The 20,938-nt window shown below is 31.7% G+C and overlaps 1 protein-coding gene across 4 annotated transcripts in view; it reads left to right on the top strand.

Annotated features, from left to right (window-relative positions):
* Positions 1-20,661, top strand: part of LOC108913708 (fibroblast growth factor 1-like) — a 34,219-nt gene extending 13,558 nt beyond the window's left edge. The window contains exons 1-4 of one of the 4 annotated variants that reach the window (XM_018719306.1): positions 4,589-4,704; positions 12,369-12,498; positions 12,973-13,079; positions 19,474-20,661. In XM_018719306.1, coding sequence (XP_018574822.1) covers positions 12,381-12,498; positions 12,973-13,079; positions 19,474-19,653 — 405 coding nt within the window. In that variant the 5' untranslated portion in view covers positions 4,589-4,704; positions 12,369-12,380 and the 3' untranslated portion in view covers positions 19,654-20,661. Of the gene's footprint in view, positions 1-4,588; positions 4,988-12,368; positions 12,499-12,972; positions 13,080-19,473 lie in introns of those variants that run through there. The other 3 variants (XM_018719305.1, XM_018719304.1, XM_018719307.2) reach the window with 3 other exon arrangements.
* The last annotated feature ends 277 nt before the right edge of the window (positions 20,662-20,938 follow it).

Below are 20,938 nucleotides of genomic sequence, written 5' to 3'. Positions count from 1 at the left end.
AACTACTGTAACAATTTACTGCACCAGGAGCGCACCTTGAAAATTTCCACGTTTTTTTCAGAATATTAAAATATAATATAAGGTAAATATGTGTGGTAAAACAGTTCTGCATAAAATTCATATTTTCGTTAAACATTTTTTTTTTTCGAAAAACGGTGAGACCCGTCGATTTTTATTTGATCCAGTGCACCTTGTTATGAGGAACATTTTTTTTTTTCGATAATCCACTTACGGCAGCGATGACATATTTTTTTTTTTAAATGACAACGCATATTTTTTTCGTTCGAAATTGATGACAGGGATAATTATCTAAACAACGGTGTGAAAATTTCGATGTCTTACATAACAATTTTTTTTAGAAAAATGCACCTTAAGTTCTTATAAGTGATAATTGTCTACTTACACTATTAATGGCTCCGAAAAGGACAAAGTTGACAAAATTACATTTCAAACGAGTAAAATTACACTAATGTTTGTGTAAGTCTAGCGAAATTGTTCGAATTGCCCACCCTGTACCATTTGGCATTGTCCTAAGCGTGTGTAAACGCCGTCTACACTTCGTTCAAGCATTCCCGGGTCGATTTGATTTATTTCAAAACGAATACGGTTTTTAAGTTCTTCCAAATCACCTGGTCTGTTTGTGTACACACGCGATTTCAAATAGCCCCACAAAAAAAAGTCTAGAGGTGTTAAATCAGGCGAACGCGGAGGCCACTCGATTGTTCCGCGTCGCCCGATCCACCGGCCAGTAAACGTGTTATTCAAGTACTCCCGTACTTGCACTCCATAATGGGGCGGTGCACCATCCTGCTGAAACCAAATTCTTTCCTCAGGAATATCAGGATCCTCGTTGTTCGGGAATAACTCTGCTAAGCTTGGGACCAAATCGAACCGCAGGAAATCCAAATAGCGAGCAGCAGTTAAATTTTCCTCGAAAAAATACGGGCCTAAAATACGACGCCCTATTATTCCCGCCCAAACGTTCACCTTTCGGGGGTGCTGATGATCTACTTCTTGCACCCAGTGCGGGTTTTCCTGAGACCAATACCGGCAGTTATGTCGATGCACCGATCCATTAAGATAAAAAGTAGCCTCGTCAGAAAAAATTATGTTCTTGAGGAAGTCGGGGTCTCCGTTACATCGATGCATTAAATCTTCACAAAAGTGGAGACGGCGGTCTGGGTCGTCCTCAGTCAATGCATGTATCAAGTGACCCTTATAGGGGTGAAATTTCTCTTTTTTGAGAAAGTTCACCACAGTTACATGTGAAATATCATTGTTCAATGCAATCGACCTTGTACTAGAATGAGGGTTGTCCTGGAGCTCCACCAGGATATTCAATCTAGTTTCATCATCTACTCTAGGACGACCCGCACGAGGAGCATCTTTCACACTACCAGTTTCCTCAAACCTTGCCAGTACCCTACTAACCGTAGATTGCGTAATTGGTGGTCTGTCAGGGTACGTTGCATTAAATAATTGGCAAGCTTCTTGATGGGTTCGTAACTTATCGCCGAAACCAATCATCCTCAAAATATCAATTCTTTCGCGTTCACTAAGTTTTGCCATTTCGAATTAAACGATTTCACCAAAGAATGTTAAATCGGTACTGATTTTTAGTCTTCAATATTTCAGGTAATCTACTCCTTTCAAGTAAACATTTCTTTGGATCTTTTTTTTTTAGGAATTTATCGGCAAACTCGAAGACAAAAAGTCGACCTTAATTTGCTACATACTATTTGGATTTTGTGCGGTTGAACTTGGTTCTAAATTTTGCAGTTTAATCAGGATCCTGACAATATCTGATGAATAATTCCGCAAATATTACATAACACCAGTTGCAACTTAAGTTATCTGAAATGCTTTCTGCCGAATAAATTTTTTTCTAAGGCATTTGATCCGTAAACAGCAAATTATTGCATTCAAGAACTTAAGGTGCATTTTTCTAAAAAAAATTGTTATGTAAGACATCGAAATTTTCACACCGTTGTTTAGATAATTATCACTGTCATCAATTTCGAACGAAAAAAATATGCGTTATCATTTAAAAAAAAAATATATCATCGCTGCCGTAAGTGGATTATCGAAAAAAAATTTTTTCCACATAACAGGGTGCCCTGGATCAAATAAAAATCGACGGGTCTCATCGTTTTTCGAAAAAAAAAATTGTTTAACGAAAATATGAATTTTATGTAGAACTTTTTTACCACGCTGTATATGAAACAGATTTTTTGGATTAAAATGTATTTTTACTTCTTTTACAGTACAGTCGAGTGAGTACCTTCAGATTATAAACAAACTAGAAAATAATACAAATATTAACACGCTGGTACAAAGAAAGGAATAAACAATGAAACATGTATTTAAGTGACCTACTATGGCCCCTAATCTGGTAAACTTTCAAAATCAACTTCATCACTAGAACTTGCATTATCAGAAGCTACATTAATTTATTACACTGAAAATGTACAGGACGATACACTTACGAAGAAACACCCCTTCGTATGCACTGCAAGCTACTAATGTGAACGCCATGCCACCACTGTTTTCTTACCTCGGGTGTCGAATGCGGTTAATTTCAAGAAAGTGGCGCAGGGGTTTTCTTGGAATCATATCTCAACAAATATCGTTCGAACTGTAATAGCACTTTTCGAGAAAATAGCTTGCTTCCATTTTAATTAAAAAATAGTTTTAGGGTTATCTACTATTTTTTTAATTTAAAATAAGGTTATAAACAAACTCGCAAACTTATTTAAAACGTTGTACATATTATCAATTATTTAGTTGGTTTATTTTCTTAAAACTATAAGTTTTGAGAACACGTTTCTGTTGAAAATAATCTGAAATATTAAAATTCTGTACATCAATTCTAAATCGTGTAACAGCGCTGTTATTTCTGAACAAAATTCTAGAACTAGCAATCACTGGTGTCTCGTTAGGGTAGGAATATTTTTTCTTTAGTTGTTTACTATGCATTGCTATGCACTTATAGATTTATTCTAGCCGAGTATACCTATAAAAATACGCAGACATCTATATAACACTCGACAAATAGGTATGGCAACGGTAACTATATTGTTACTACAGTCATATTACAACAATAAACTTTTTTATTGATTAAATAAATTAATATCATTCGCGCTATCTGATATAGCGGATTTATCTTTACGATAATAACTACTTGATACAGTGGCGTCCGTGGTTTATTTAGGAAAAGGTTCTAAATATTTCAATAAATATTATTTTCAAAAATGTAACAAAATGTGTGACATATTAAAAGCTAAATAATTCGTCTAATGTACCTATAATTTGCAATTTCGTTCCGGGAATAAAAGCAATGAAGTATATTTTTTTAAAAGTTATATCATCGGAAATGTTAAGGCGGCTGCAATGTGGTACAGGATTGGCAGTAGGCCGGGCTTTCCTTATGTAATTTTATTCAAACAAAAAGTGTCACAACCGTTGCCTTCTCATAACTGCACTCTGTACAATATAAGAATATATATGAAAGTACTTGCAGAATAGTATTAAACAAAAAGAGACAGTGTCTATTTTTCGACCCTAAACGGTTCACATGGAACTTAACATAAAATATATAGGTATAGTACGTAATAATAAGTACTAACAAAAGTTAACAAAAAGATAATTTTATCCATAAGGAAAGCGATTATAGAAAATAACAGTTGGCCTAAGTGTTCCGTGGTTCATAGTTTCCGGCGAAAATAACTATTTCAAAAAACGAAAATGACCGTTTAACATTTACCAAGGTCACAGGCACATATCTAAAATAGAGAAAAATTTTAATAGATTACTATTTTACTAATGGTGGCGAAGCTTCAACTACTTCACATTTTAGTAATCCCATTATCCGTGTCGTTGTATATGCACATGTCTGCCTCTAATCTGAAGCTTCACATCGATCAATTTATTCGATACGTATTTGGAGACACCTTAATGCCTGGCCTGTCGGTCTGGCGTGCTGGTGAACAATGCAGTTCTTTTGCTGAGGAACGTTGTCGTGTGTGCGAGTGTGAGTTTGATGCTTTGCTTGGTTGAGTGTAAGGCATGTATTTTTATGACAATCAGTAACATTATGCATCGTGAGCATAGAGCGGCCCATGGCTTGACCACAGGTTTAGCCTATTTATGTTACTACAACGAGTATTGCCGCTTACTAGCATAATATAAATTACTACTTTATTTATTTTATTGTCGTCACAAAGTTTCCCTTGTCTAGTTTTAACACAAGAGTCGCTATGCATAACAAAAACTAGAAAAGCGTGTAATGATTGTATAATGAATATTATTCAACAGAATGAGTCAAGACTCCCAGTGCACCTACCCAAAAATAAATATTTAAAAATACACCTTGTGGTAGGTACTTAAAAGAATGCGTCATATGGGTCTAGTCACTCTAGTCGAAGAAGTGGAACATTAGCTGTTATAATTTTATATTTTGTTATAACGCAACTGCACCATATAGCATTAAGACCATCCCCTTTAGAACCTGTGAGTTACGCCTATATACGCCTATATAATATAAATAACGATCGACATATATTACCTATATATATCGTACACACGAGCGTTGAATGTGATTGTTTTTTATATTGTGAATTATACCGTAACTTGTTAAGGTATTAAAATATTTAACTGAAGGAAATGGAACACACTGTAAATAAAATAAAACATTACTAGGAATAGGTATGAAGTGTTTATACGTTTGTGTGTTTACATTTAATAAGCATTTTAAATAATCAATGTCGGTATGTGTTCCCTCACAAAAGTATATATAACAATACCATGACTTTAAAGCAGCATTTGAACTAAAATTTGAACAGACAGTGGTTTGGAAATCAACGCCAGAACTTGGAGTTTTCAATAGTGAGAGTATTAATAGTTGCAGTGTGAGTTTGGTATTTATAGGAGTGTTCACTTTGATTTACTACAGATTTTATAGACGGCAAATGGGAACTATTTTCATTACGTGAGTAGTGTTTATTACTTTTCCAATTACTTTGTTATTTTTTTTACTGACACTTGAACGTCAACGTGTTAGCAATATTTCGAGTCCAAGTATAAAAATATTCGAAATATTTTCCATAAGCTTACTTATTTTTTCCTGTTAGTAATCAAAATCCGGCTTAGCTCGGAATGTTAAAATAATTTAGATAAAATTGTGAAATATGTAATATCACAACGTTTTCTTGGGGAAAATGCGATCCAACAAAGTGGGCAAATAATAAAAACTAAAGGGTGTTAGCCTCACACAATTTTGCACATAATTTGTAAAATACAAGTATTTGGAAGGACCCGTAAAAAGCTAATTATTCATTATAATGAGTCGTTTTAAATTAGGGTTGGTTTGTAACAAGAAATTGCGTTTGTAAATATAGAACTAGTCAATGTTTAGTAAGCAAATATAGGCAAATACAGAACCAGTTTTAGTTGTTAAGCGCTCTACAGGCATTCTCTTCAAACGCGTCGCCGTGGTAGTTTTTTGAAATAAGATTTAGCTTTTTCGGCCACATAAAGCTTTCTCCTTACCTCTTCTTCTCTTGTAGGTCAAGAGAAAGCTTTATTGTGGCCGGATAAGCTAAATCTTATTTCAAAAAACTACCGCGTTTGAAGGGATTGCATGTAGAACGCTATTGAAAGAAGCTGACTAACTAGAAGATCCAGAAATATATGAAAAGGTAGGTGTTTTCAAAATGATACCCTTTGGCAATGATTATAAAGCTATGAATAAATTAGTTGATTGTTGTTTTACCTCTGGAAAAGTTAGACTCTCACCTGATGCTTACATCAATGAATTAGATAAGGCTTTGAAAAGAATCGATAAACTTTCTGCAATAATCCACCATCGAAGTAAATATATCAATAAAAATTATTGTTATTTTTTCATAATAGTTACATAATTTTTCGAAGGAATTGTTTCAAACGAACAAAAGAGTTATTATGTCTTATCTATTTTCAAAAGACTTCTCAGATAATCAGAAATTATATTTTAGCTTTTGCTTAGTAAAAATGTGACATGTACCAAAACATATTTTTTATATTCGAAAAGCAAAATTAGTACCTAGGTATTTTGTTTCAATTGTTTATTATTATACACCTTGTATAGGGTCATATTTTGTATATTTATCTAAGGTTATCTCGATTGTTACTTTGTTAAGAAAAAAATAACAAAACAAAAGTTGTAGATATTTTAAGAAAAAACAATTAAACTGAAAGAAATATTACCTAAACTAGTGTTTATTTAAATAGAGCATCCTGTATTAGAAAGGTTGGTATATTTATTACATTTATTACATTATTTATTATATTATTAGTATATTATAAATATCAAAAAATACATCGAGTAATCTATTTAAAAAAAAAGCAAAGGTTTGGTGATATATTTTTTACATGATGTTCAATTAAATAAAAAATCAGGGTAATATCTACAACTTTTGTACCTTCCATTTTTTTCTTACAGTAATAACTGAAGTTATCTTATCAATCAATCTAATCTATTTCGTAATTTCATCTAGTCAATATACATGGTGTTTATTAAGTACTTGTACAAACTTTAAAGGATGAATCTTTGACTAATTTTAAGATAAAAGGTTCATATGAACATGGATGCGGCTTGGTTCTTGAGATACAGAGCGTCCAAAAAAATTTTTTGTTCCAGCAATTATTGTAAATGTTATTAACTTATTTGTAGAAGTATTTACAAGTTTTAGTCTTGTAAATGATCTAAGTTTATCACATCGCAATACAATCAATAAAAGACACATTTTTCACTTGTTTTACAAAAATTCCTAATGATTCGATTTATAAAATTCCAACTCAAGTTTAAATTTAAACCATTTTTTTTACAGAATGGCTGATTTCAGCGACTAATACTAAGAGTACCTTTTGTACGTAAAATTGAATGGAAAATAGGTATGTTTACTCAAAAATAACATACAGTGCGACATAAGAAAGTTATGGATATTTAAATTATATTTTAAAACCTGACATGGGCCAACTTTTTTATTTGAAGCGATATACTAGTACTTGTAAATGCAAAGTTGTAGGAAATAACTTGACAAAGAAAAATTTACAAATAATTCTTTCCGGTTTTGTCAGATTTCTGCAGTAGCTACAAAAACGATATTTTTTTAAATAGCAACACCGTATTTTTTTAACATAACTTGATAAACCTTCAACTTGTAAATAAAAAAATGTTATGTCACATTTCCTTATTGGAGTAGCCGTCTACGAACAATCAGCAAAAACAACGAAAATAATCTGCAGTCAGCAGAAACTAAAAGAAGCTAAAACAGCAATAGTAGGTCCTGGATATTAAACAAGAATTATGTTCTTTGAAAGGAGATATTATTATTGCATTGTCATTGTGTTATTTGAAAGCTGTTGTATTTGAATGTGTATAAAAATAACATTTTAATTCAGTAGCTAAGATGAATCAGTTATTTAATCCAAAAGAGAAAGTTGAATTCATTTTTCTTCATGTTAATGGCTTATGTATACGCAATGCGTGCACTGAATTCCACACAAGACATCCTGATAAGCCTTTTCAAAATCTGGAGTTTTCAAGAACTAACTTAGTAAAACTGAAAACAACCGGTAAGATCTGTAAAAGGCTGAAAATTATCGCAACTGAATTAAAACGTTACTTTTATATACATTCAAATACAACAGCTTTCAAATAACACAATGACAATATAATAATGATAGTTTCCATGGAGACTATACAAGGAGCCCGAACTCCATGTAAACAAGAATCTTACAAAAATAAGAGGGCGCTAGTGTTCCATATGTCCCATATGTAGAGAGGGGAGATAAAAAGCGGCAGTTTGAATTATAAATCAATCATGTAATTTTTGTAATGTGTTAAAAATTTTAAAATAAATAATGTAAGCTACTTTGAATTATATAAATCATGAAAATATGTCATTCCGGACTGTAATTAAACTAAATAGGTAATAAAAAATATTAGCTTTATGAGAAGAATTTGGTGTTCGTATAGAAAGAAACTAGTTTTCAAGGAATTTATGACGTGATCTTGTTAATATTAACCTATAAGTAAGGTTTATGTTTTTGATAATTACTTTGTTAAAGATTTTAGTTTAATGTTAGTAAAAAATAGTCACATTTTATACAGGAAGTTGCCTTTAAAAAAATAGTAATTCTTGTATTATTAATATGGAATTTTTACTTGTGGTAATAAAAAATAGAATATAAAAAAACTCGGTGTTTTAAATAAACTTTTTAAAATATTACAGATGTCCGATTTTGAGTCCAGTGATTCAGATGACTTATTAGACGCATTGGTAAATTTTGCATTGCCTTAAGCTCTACAACAACCAGAAAAGTTACATACTTGCTAAGTAACTTGTCCACAAATTATAGATTGGCCGAGATAATGAGGCAGTTGTAATCGAACAATATTTTGCCCACTATGAATTTCCAGAGGTTATAGGAATGATGGGAAAGGAATTCATATAAGATAGAGTATATCACAATCCATATTTTTTTGAATAACCAATAATATACTATATTATAGTGTAACTGAAAACTGACTATGGAAAGTCGATAAATTATGGTTGGACAATTTCTAAGCTGATTGCCATGTTGTCGGTTTAGACTTCTCAATGCTTCGAGAGTCATATCGCTCTCTTCTCAAAATGTCAAGAAGCTTAAAACAACATGACAACCAATTGATACCAAAATTTTAACAAAATATAGGTACTCCATTATAAAGGTCACAAAAAATAGATAATCTAAATATTTTATAACTCTTTAAAATCGATTAGTTTTCTGGGTATATATTTTAAAATTGCTGTAAAATTTAATTCTACTTTCGTAAAATTGTTGATTTAATTCGAACGTAACATGGTTCCATGACTTATTCCAAGTAGAGTATAGACTAAAATTAATAAGGTATTATAAAGAAATATTTTAGCAATGTTCTATATTTTTGTTATATATTTTGTAAAAATAAAATGTTTATCTACCAAAGATTTCAATGTTTTATTAATTGAATCAAAAAAACGAAATTATTTGTGTCTAATTAAAATAAAATAAATATTCATAACAAACAAGTAACAAAGTAAATATATATTACAAATAAAACAACTTAAACATAAGTAATACGTGTCAGTCTATCTTCTTAAAATTTCATTTTGTTCATGAAGCAATTGATTTCCATGTTTAAATATTTAGTAAAAGTAGTCAATTACCAATACAGATCGATCAGCATCAATTACTACACGTATCCTCTCTTTAAATTTTATATGATATCTGAATTTCAATCAGTTTTTTACTAACAGGAGGAAAGAAACAGCAACTAATTGGAAATAATTTATTCAATTTTGTTGCTATTGTCAATATTATGTGAACATATTCATAGTTGCTTTGTCGAGACCTCATCACACGTCAACAGAACTTTTCTTTTATTAGATTTTACAGACAGGATGCTCACTTTCTAGTATAATCTCATCGTAATTTAATTGCTCTTGATTTACTTGCTGTTCTTGTTGTTGTTGTTGTTGTAACTGTTGCTCTTGTTGTAGCTGCTGCACCTGTTGTTGCTGGTGTAGCGGATGCTCTTGCTGTTGATGCTGCTGCAAAATATATAAAGAAACAATGCACCATTCAATTATACAATATTTTCACTTATGAAATCTTTCTATTTAAAAATTTCTCAACCATATTAAGAATCAAAGAAGCTGCTTCCATCTTCCGAATTATTCGACCTTTTGCCATAATATTAACCCAGTATTCGGTCAAGTTGTAATATAGAACTGCTGGACATCATTAGATTGAAAATGCAGATCACAAACGTACTGTTTTATTTTAAATCTGTTGACAGTCATTCACTTCACATACTATTACCATATTTAAATTATTTTCGAAACTTTTTATTTACCATTTATAAAAACAAATTGTAATAATTATTGACTTGACTTCTAGTTTTTAGATTAGTATACCTCCCCGCTCCCCAATATATCTACTAAACTCAGTATAAATAAAATAAAATTAGTTATTTGCTTACTTCACTCGTATTTATGAAGCTACATTCATTTGGGTCATATGGAACACTAGCGCCACCCCAACTTCTGCCATTTCTTGGACAAATTTTGTCAATTTTCCCGTATGAGTTCGTGCTCCTTATCTAGTCTCCATGATAGTTTCTTTCAAACAACATAAGTTTTGTTTAATATCCAAGGCCTACTATTGCTGTTTTAGCTTCTTTTAGTTTCTGCCGACTGCAGATTATCTTCGTTGTTTTTGCTGATTATTCGAAAACGATTATTCCAATAAGGAAATGTGACATAACACTTTTTTATTTAAAATTTGAAGGTTTGTCAAATTATGTTAAAAAAATACGGTGTTGCTATTAAAAAAATATCGTTTTTGTAGCTACTGCAGAAATCAGGCAACACCGGAAAGAATTATTCGTAAATTTTTCTTAATCAAGTTATTTCCTACAACTTTGTATTTGGAAGTACTAGTCTATCACTTCAAATAAGAAAGTTGGCCTATGTCAGGTTTTAAAAAAATAGCACTGTACAAAAAACTAAGTAAATATTTGAGTTTCTCATCGTCAATAATCCCAGTTTCCCGAATTTCGTCAAATTGCCATGTTATTGAACAAAAATATAATCAAAATACCAAAAAAAAAATGGATGGAATTTTTGGATGCTCTGTATCTCAAGAATCAAGCCGTTGCGAACCCATGTTCATATGAACTTTTTGTCTTAAAATTAGTCAAAGATTCACCCTTTAAAGTTTGTACAAGTACTTAATAAAGACCTTGTATATCAGATGCATCAGATGATTTTTAAGTCTTTTTTTTTCTTTTTCCAAAAGAAAATTCTTATTAGTATTTCTGTAACACCTTAAACAAATTAACTTTTATACATGTCTGTAAACATATAAATTACGAATAAAAATATTTATTTGAAAAACAGCTACCTAATTATAGAGATCAAGTTTCTGCAGTACCCAATCGAATGGGTTTCAATAAATATTCGCTAGATCCTAGCCCCATTCCAATTTATCCTCACTTAAACATTTAGCTCTCGAGAAATAGACTGGAAAATAGAAACTGATTGATTAAAATCGATAATAAGATTTATATGCTTAATTTTTACTTAACTGCTTTTAAAACCGATCCATTAATTTGAATTTAATATGGCAAGTGGTAGTTTCTTCAATGATTTTTAATTTGGAAAAAGTATCCCAGAAAAACATTGTTTTAAAATAAGTAGCGAGGGGGCACGTTTTAAATAAATTGGACTGAGTTTAAAATATGTTTTACATACGAGAAGTATCCACAAAGTAATAGTACTCAATTTTTTAAAAATCGAAACGGCAGTGTATTTATGAAAAATATACATATTCATGAAGGTATATCAAACACTTTTTTTCGACATAGTCCCCTTCAACCTCAATACACTTTGTGAGCTGAGGGATGAGCTTCTGATACCTTCGTCCTTCGGTAAAAAAATATCCCGCCACCTTTCCATCCTCATCGTCGACCAGAAACACCTTCAGAGAAGATAAAAGATGAAAATCAGGTGCTATGAGCACTGGTTGATCATGTTCCAACCGAATGAAGAGTTGCTGTGTAGCGTTGGCTGTCTGGGGACGTGCATTGTCATGCAACAAGTACACTCCCTTCGTTAACATTCCCCTTTTTTGTTCTGTATCGCTCTCCGTAGTGTTGTCAGGGTGTCACAGTACCTCGCGGCATTAATTGTTTCCCTCTGGGACAACAAGTCAATGAGAAGAATCCCTTTACCGCCCCAAAACACAGCGATTCTGTCAGCTTTGTGTTGATTTGTGACCTGTTTTGATTCCCACCTCACACACGATTTTCGATTACTAAGTGTTTCAGTAATGATTTCATGGAGAAGAGACAAGGAGATTTGTGGAAACACTGCATCTCGTCCAAAGTCAATCGACGGTCGCCACGAAGCATTTCTTCGATTTTGTTCACCATCTCATCAGTCACGATTGAAGGACGCCCACTCCTTTGTTCATCATGAAGGTTTGTTCTGCCAGCTTTATACTCACGACAACACTTGTACACATTAGTACGATTCATCACACCATCCCTTAAACAGTTTTAATTTCGTTAAACACCTCGCGGGATTCGCAATAGAGGCACTCATTTTTTCAACACGCCATTACAACAGTTCTCAACTGACTGAGACAAATGAGCGCGCGTTTTGTTCGAACACCTTGGCCTTGAATGCAGTGTTACCAACTTTGTCGAAAAGAAAAACCAGCATCAGAGTCTCAGTACTCTTATTTTGTGGATATGCCTCGAATAAAAAAGACCATAAATAATAACATAATTTATTTTTCAGATATAACTGAATATGGCCAACGATAGACCCTTTGGGTACCGCATGCAGTTATACTCTGAAACAGGATATAATTTGACAGTTAGAAATACAGGCGAAATATTAGGAACTCAAGACGATGGAGATGTAGACAGTAGGTATTTAAAGTGAAATGAATAAAATACAAGTGTGTATACACTTTTTCACAAGTTTTCTACTACCAAAAAAGACTCGGGGTGTACGAAAATAAACAGGCTATATCTCATTGGTTGAAAATATGTAAATCGACTTTAGGTCAAGTTACCTTAGTACAATGTAGCTTCTTTAAAAGGCTATCTGACTTTTAAGGAAGCAACAGGAATTTACTAGAATATAGTTCTGTAAATTTAACTTTGCGATACTACATTCAAAGGTCTATGTATATCCGTAGACACCGACTTTTTAATAGAGGTGGGTTGATACCAAAAACTCGGGTGTTGGTAACTGTCGAGACTGACTGACTACTAAAGTTGGTACTAACTGATGAAATTTTGATTTTAAATATAATAACGGAAATATTTCAGACTGATTTTTTTCGTTTTTCTTGCTGTAATAAAACTTGTGATTAGATGAAGTTTTTTTTCTTTAGGTCACATAGAATTATGTGGTGGAGGAGATGTCAGTCACATAAGACTTCTTGGATTGAACAGTAATCTCTATATCTGTTTTAGAAGCAATGGTGAATTGTATGGAGAAGTAAGTTATTACGTTATTTCATTAAATTCAATATTAATTATGAAACATTTATATAAGAAAACTATTTAAGGTTTAATTATAATGCAACGACCATACTATAATTTCTATTTTCAACCATTCGAGTAGAATTTATTACTTGTAAAGATGACTTTGAAAAAATATTTGATATATATTTCATTTTTTTTTATTGATTTCTACATTATAGAAATTAGTTAACTATTAACGTCCAAAAATATAGGATTACTGTCTAATTTTGGTTCACATAGAAGTGAACCATGAAATATGATAATGAAATTACAAAAGAAAACGTGAAAAGTCAATAAAATGTATTTTTCGGGGTCTGGCAATGACCACAGACTTTTGCTTACACCATTCGAAAGAACGGAAAAAAATAAGTTGATTTAAAAAAAAAGCATCACCGTAGCTGCTTTCTAAGTGCCACAATCCATTTGTTAAGAAAGAATTTTGCGAAGCCGAGCGCAGCATGGGCACTATAACGTCACAGGGCTCCTCTCTCCTGGCAGCCGCGCGGATCACGGTGTCTTTAATGAACGTTACTTTTTGGTCGAATCCATTAAAAAAAAATCCGCGTATAAAGAAAGTCTTCTACTTTACAACGAGACTAAGTTTATTACAAAATATTAAATAGAACAGCCAAAATACCGTTTAAAAATAATTATCTCGGCTCCTGTTTTCGGATCGAGACGTTTTTTTTTTTAGTTCATGTTTTTTTAAGCACTATTTTATGTACCTAATTGGTTTGAAATCTGTATATTAAAAAATGGCCGAGATAAGGACCCTAGTTACCGTTTTTTTTTGGTTTTTTGTTAGTATCTTATTTATTTTGCAACTTAAAAATCTGAAATTTACATAGACGACCTTTCGATACTTTTTTACCAATTTCGATATCTTGACTTGGGCAGAAGATATACGCGTACGCGTTTTCGACTTTATAATTTAATTAATTATTAATTTAATTTTGCAATAGGCCGCCATTTTCAAATCCCAATAGTTATCTTTTCTTGTAGTTACATCTAATTTCAGTCAAATTTGTTCTTTTTATTCTGAAAATTTTGCACATTTTTTTCACCGCTAATTTTCTAATGTAAAAAGAAAAATTTGTGAGCTTTTCTAAAAACCTATCCTTGTAGCAAATTTCCTCAGGAACAAAATCGATATACCTCATGTCCATCAGAGGCTTAATTTCGGAGATATAAGCGAAAAACTGAAAAAAGAGCAATTATTTTTTTTTCTTCTATAAATGACGCTCGACCTCCACAAATACACAAATTTAGGATTTTATTCTGTGTATTTTTCACTTAATTTTAAACCCATAAAGTTCGACTTAGACCTGATTTTTGAAGCAGGCTTGTGGTTGGTATAATTCGTCCGGATTATTATTGTTTTGGAAACTCAAGTGTGTGACCCAACTAGTGCTAGATTTGCGGTGGGATTAACAATGACGGGTGTGTGGTGCCTCATAAGAATCTTTCTCTTTCTACCTTTTAAGGCGATAATGAATAGAATTTGATACAACTTGAATTCGATTTTCCTCGGTGATTCCAAGTGTTCCATCACCCAGTTCAGCCTTTGTGTGCAGGTTCAACGGCAACTATAGTCCAGACGGTATCTGTTTCAAAGAGTCCATATTTGGGTGAATCGTATATCCACGGAGATTTTTGGCTTTTTGGCTTTCAAATATCACTAGAAATGAGAATTTTTCTATGCGCATAAAAAAAAACGTGGGCTTTTGGCGGCACAATATGTTAAAAAATTCGGAAAATGTCATATTTTTCTTCCTATTTAAATATGTATCTTTTCAAGAGTTGATTTTAGGCGAAAATGGAAGAGGAAAAAAATGTCTGTAATTAAATTTTACAAAATATGACTAGTTACAAATCGCATGAATCATGATTATTATTGTAAAAATCGAAAAAATCGCTAAAAATGGGGTTAAAAAACATTACTTTTTATGGATTTTTTTTGGGGTCTTTAAGTTGGGTACAGGACCTTCATACTTGGCTCAAGAAAACTTCATGTTATGTAGAATCATCAACCAAATTTCATCAAAATCGGTTCGATAGATTTTGTATAATAATTTTGCAATCCAGATTAAAAAAAAATGTCCAAAATTTTGCACAGCAAAAACCAAGGCCCTTAGATACTTGAAAATTTAATTACATATAGAAGGGCTCTCAAGCTCTCAAACGCTTTTTGAAAAATTCGAATCCGTCGTTTAAACATTGGTCGAATTTTTGTACTATAATTTTGTATTTTTGTAATATAATGAGTTAATTTCTCATTTGCTTATATTTTAAACAGTAAATAATATTTGAATTATACTTTAATCACAAAAGAAATGATGATTAAATTAATAATTAATTAATTAATTACTTATTTTCGACATATGTTGAAAATAATTGTTGTTAACAATTTTAGAATATTTAAATAAATTTTGATCCTTGATAAACAGTATATAAGTTTATGCACTTACCTTTGATTCAATAAAAAAATAAAGTAAATAATTAAAGGAAGTTTAAAGTTAAATAATTCTCGGACTGTTGAAAGACCTAATTATTAATGAAAGGCATTTGAAAATATGCTAATTGTTTTTTTTTAAATCGCCAGACATCGATTTAAAAAAAATCATCAAAATCGGACCTCTAGAAGCTGAGAGAACTTTAAACGCGTTTTAAAGTAGGTTGCCAATGAAGAAAAGTATTGCAAACTTAGACCTGGTAACAACTCGGAATACCAAAGGTATTTTTCGAAAAATTAGCCCGGATGTCCCAGTACATTTAGTGTAAATGACGGTTAACTTTGATCGGCTATAACTACGTAACTAATTGACCAACCGATCTGTTTTTTTTTTAAAGAAGCGTCTTTCCAATAACTTTTAAAACCAGCTTTAAAAAATTTGATTTGATTGAATATTCAGTTATTTTAATTTTTTATAAGTACAAAAATTCGACAAACAAGCGCCAGAGCTCTCCTAATTGACGGATTCGGATTTTTCAAAAAGCGTTTGAAAGCTTGAGAGCCCTTCTATATGTGATTAAATTTTCAAGTATCCAAGGGCCTTGGTTTTTGCTGTGCAAAATTTTGAAAATTCGCAATTTTTTTTTAAATCTGGATTGCAGAATTATTATGCAAAATCTATCTAACCGATTTTGATGAAATTTGGTGTGATGATTCTACATAACATGAAGTTTTCTTGAGCCAAGTATGAAGGTCCTGTACCCAACTTAAAGACCCCAAAAAAGTAAAAAAATAATGTTTGGCGATTTTTTCGATTTTTACAATAATAATCATGATTCATTCGATTTGTAACTAGTCATATTTTGTAAAATTTAATTACAAACATTTTTTTCCTTTTCCATTTTCGCCTAAAATCAACTCTTGAAAAGATACATAATTAAATAGGAAGAAAAATATGACATATTACGATTTGTTTTTAACATATTGCGCCGCCAAAAGTTAAGCTCACGTTTTTTTTTATACGCATAGAAACATTTTCATTCCTAGTGATATTTGAAAGCCAAAAAGCCAAAAATCTCCGTGGATATACGTTTCACCCAATCCAAAACAGATACCGTCTTAGTAAGACTAATATAGGATCGGACTGATCTTGTATCAACCAGTGTAGAGTAAGTTCTGTTGTATATGGTTACTTCTTCATGGAGCCGATTATATCCTCTCAAACGGAATCAGTGGAATTAACGAGATGAGTTTCTGGATGGTTGTCTTGATTAGAAGCCTCTACAAGCGAGAATTGGCTTCGTCCTGGTCCAGTTCCTCGGGACTTTTCCTGGTGTGCAGTACATCGCCAATGTTTCCATTGAACTCCCTGTCGTCCGCATCGTGAATAGAACAGTCTTGTATGTCCCGACATCTGCAGCATGTGTATAAGATTGTTTACTTCTCTTGGAGTGCAAACTTCGGTCGGAGGCGGTCGGTCGCTTATGTCACGTCCTGGTACTTCACGAAGACGAGGTACAGCAGGAGCTGTCATTTCGGATGTTCCAATTGGCTCAACCTACTCTTCGATTTGTCGAACTTATTCATATCTTGTATTTTCTCAAATTCATAGGCTTGTTGTAATAACTCGGTTACACTGGTATCTCTACGGATGTATTGTCGGTATTCTGGCCTTAGCCGTCGACAAATGCAAGTAAGTTCTCTTTCTCTAGACTCTAGACAAACCCCCATGTAGGTTGTTGTATCATGCTCTGCATGTCCAAGATGAAAATCTTTTGCATTAGTCTGATGGGGCTGGTATATTTTACTGATTCGGGCTTCAGAAGATCACAGGAGTCCACTGGAGTCATCCGATTTCCAAAATAAGCGTTAGTTTTGAAAGAAATGCTTACACAGTAGTTTCGTGCTCGGTGAGTCCCAAGACTCCCGGAAATCAATATTCTTTCTTCAAATCAAGTCCCTGTTGCTCGAGCGCCATTAAATATGTGACGACCTTTCTACGTGTGAACCGGATGTCACACAAAAAGTCGCCGTTCGGGTAACAGTGGTGGAGAAAAGTATAAATCAGGGATCTTGAAATGAAATCCACTTTATACAATATACAGTAATAATACAATACATCAGTTTGTAGTACACGTGTACGTACTACAAACAGAATAATTAATCGAACATAATAAAACTCGTCTTCCAAAAGTGATTTATTCCTTTTCAGAGAGTAGTGGTACCTACCTATTTAAAATGCTAGAACTTCTGAAAAAAGCCTCATTCGTCCGTAGCACTTGCTAAAATTGGAATCGGGTGCACTTTCATTTTGATATCAATTATAAAATTCATACGCAGGACAGCTGTTTCGGTCAACGTTCTAAAGGTCTCTAGTCCGCCGGCGTGTTCGCTGTCATAAAATGTGTTGAGAATAAGGTGCCAAATTAACGGGAGATAAGGGGTAATTTGGTTATTTTTTAAAAGGTCGAGTAAAATATATTTTTTTAGATTTTCTGTCTATGGTTAAAATTAATGATATGACTGAATCACCCTGTATACAATATATTTTATTTATTAAGATTCAGAAATAAACAAGGCTACTTCTTTATTTCTGTCAGTTTAGCGGACGAATATATGAATTTAAATTTTTTAGTCCTTAAATGAAAAAATAAGAGTCCCACATTTTTTAAACCATTTTCATTTTGTAATGTGTTTAAAAATACGGAAAATACCCCATTAAAATTTAAAAGTAGATGTAAATCTTGATTGATCTATATTGACCTATACAGGCTGTTTCAGAAAGACCTCCCGTAAAAATAAAAAAAAAATAAATAAATAAATTAAAAATAAGAATTTTTTGTCGTATGAACTATATCTTCTCTATCTATCTATCTCCTCTTGTTTTCGAGATACAGAGCGACAAAATAAAATTTTTTAAATAGAATTTTTACGAAATCCAAACGGTGCGAAATATTTTTATGAAATTTGATATTCCGGGGCTTTTAAGGACGCCAAATACGCTAGTCTAATTATTTTTTGGATATTGCATAGAGGGCGTTAGTTATGCTAGATTCCTATTACATTTTAAGTTCAAATTTTTTTTAAGGTTAGGTTTTTTACCATTCGGGTTCCAATTTCTAATGTACAATTTTATTTTCTGAAAATTTTTTTATTATGATTTATGATTTACTGTGATTTTTTATTTTCTGTTAGAACTTCCTAATATGGACAGTTTTCGAGAAAAAAGGCTTTTAATTAAACTCTTAAAATATTACGTTGTATAAAATAATTGACTTTTCTCAAAGTAGGCTTATGTAATTAGTCATTACTATTACAGTCACTAAAAATTACTAGAATTTTAATAATAAATTGATATAAAGTTAACTAGTGTTTAAAATATTAAGTACTAAGAATGTATGCATTGATTAAGAGACATCCATCAATAAGTTTTGACATGAGCCTACTTTGAGAAAAGTCACTTATTTTATACACCGTAATATTGTAAGAGTTTAATTAGGAAGTTTTAACAAGAGTACATTATTTTTAGAAAATAAAATTGTACATTAGAAATTGGAGCCCGAATGGTAAAAAATCTTACCTTAAAAAAATTAGAACTTAAAATGTAATAGGAATAGACCAGCGTATTTGGTGGCCTTAAAAACCCCATAATACCAAATTTCATAAAAATATTTCGCACCGTTTGGAAATTTTCGTAAAAATTCTATTTAAAAAATTTTATTTTGTCGCTCTGTATCTCGAAAACAAGAGATGGACATATAGTTCATAAGACAAAAAATTCTTATTTTCTGTCGTACTATCACCCCCTGTATTGACGGGAGGTCTTTCTGAAACATCCTTGTGTTTTATAAAATACACACGATTAGATTAAATATTGAAATTTAAGATTGTGAACTCTAATAACAAATTTTTGCAGAGCGATCCCTCAAATCGAGGTACAATTTTCATCGAGGAATTCCAAGGATCTTACTCGGCCTACAAATCTGCTCTTTATCCAGAATGGTACATTGGAATAAAGAACAATGGCTCACCCAAGAAGGGTTTTAGAACGAAATATGGACAGAAGGCTATAAAATATTTACCAAGGAGACTCTAATATTTAGAATAGATATTAATAATAACGCCTACAGTATTATTTATTAATTTATTTTTATTTAAAGATATATTCTTATCTTATATGTTTGTAGTAACAATGTTGCAGTATGAAAACCTGTTTCTATCTTTTTATAAAAACTATTTCAAGTTTAATTTCTTTATCAGATTTGGTGAAACATGCGTTAATAAATCTACAGTCTGTTTAGAAAACATTAAATGATTTCCCTTTGAAATTTAATTCTTAAGAACATTATAGCGGTTTGAGTTTCAGAAAAACGTCTTTTTATTTCAAGATAATGTTATAATAAAAGTTTAGAAACATTAATTGCCAACAATAATTACAAAAAATGGTCAAATTGAAAATCATTTATTGATTGTTAGTACACTAAACGGTGAACAAATTCATGAAGATCAAAATATTCCCAATGAGGAATTATTGTTCCAGGGTGGCTAATTTATTACTTATATCTAATGTCTTTCCTAACTGATGGAGTTGTTTGATTTTTTCTTCTGAAAATGGAATCCCTACTTTACTTTAGAAAAGAAAAAAGTCTAAAGAGATTTTTACCTCTTTAGACTTTTAGACTAAAATTTAAAAAAAGTTAAAAACAATCTTGACATTTTTCTTAAAACGTAAACGTTTTGGTTTACACGCAGTATTTCTGACTGTAAATAATGTTAAACTTTAATAGTCGATAAAATAATGCATCCTATGACAAAAAGTTCATTCAAGTTTTATTTTTGATGCAGTGTGTTGAACTTTTAAAAAAATATTTCACATTTATTCTGATACCTCTTAAGGCTGGCGTTTTATAGACATAAAATCGGGCTTTTAGTAAGACAATGATAGAACAAGTAGATCCATCCAGGAAGTGATGAAAAGTAACTTAACTAGAGCAACTACCTTTAATTTTTCGCATTGAAAAATCACGGAGAACTGTATATTTCCTATTTTATCTACCGTACGCAATTTTTTGTATGCGTCTAAAATTCAGGAAACGTAAAATAAACATACGAGGTAAAATATGATTTTTTTTTTGTACCCTGAAGAAAACTTGTATAACTAACTGGTACAGTGAAGAGATATTATTTCTAATTCACTTAGATTTTCTAAAATGCTGGACAAAAAATTGCGCATATAAACTCCTCCCTTAAGATTGATGAAATGTGAACTAATAGTTTACTATTTATTACCTATATGTAAACCAGTGTTAAAAATACTAGGATGTACTATTATTAAGAATTTCTATTCCACAGAGTTTTTGGAAATAGAATAAATGCTTTTA

Source organism: Anoplophora glabripennis, unplaced genomic scaffold, assembly GCF_000390285.2.
Source record: "Anoplophora glabripennis isolate ALB-LARVAE unplaced genomic scaffold, Agla_2.0 scaffold638, whole genome shotgun sequence".
Taxonomy (NCBI): domain Eukaryota; kingdom Metazoa; phylum Arthropoda; class Insecta; order Coleoptera; family Cerambycidae; genus Anoplophora; species Anoplophora glabripennis.
The sequence above is the reverse complement of the archived record's forward strand: the minus strand, read 5'-3'. Positions and strand labels throughout refer to the sequence as shown.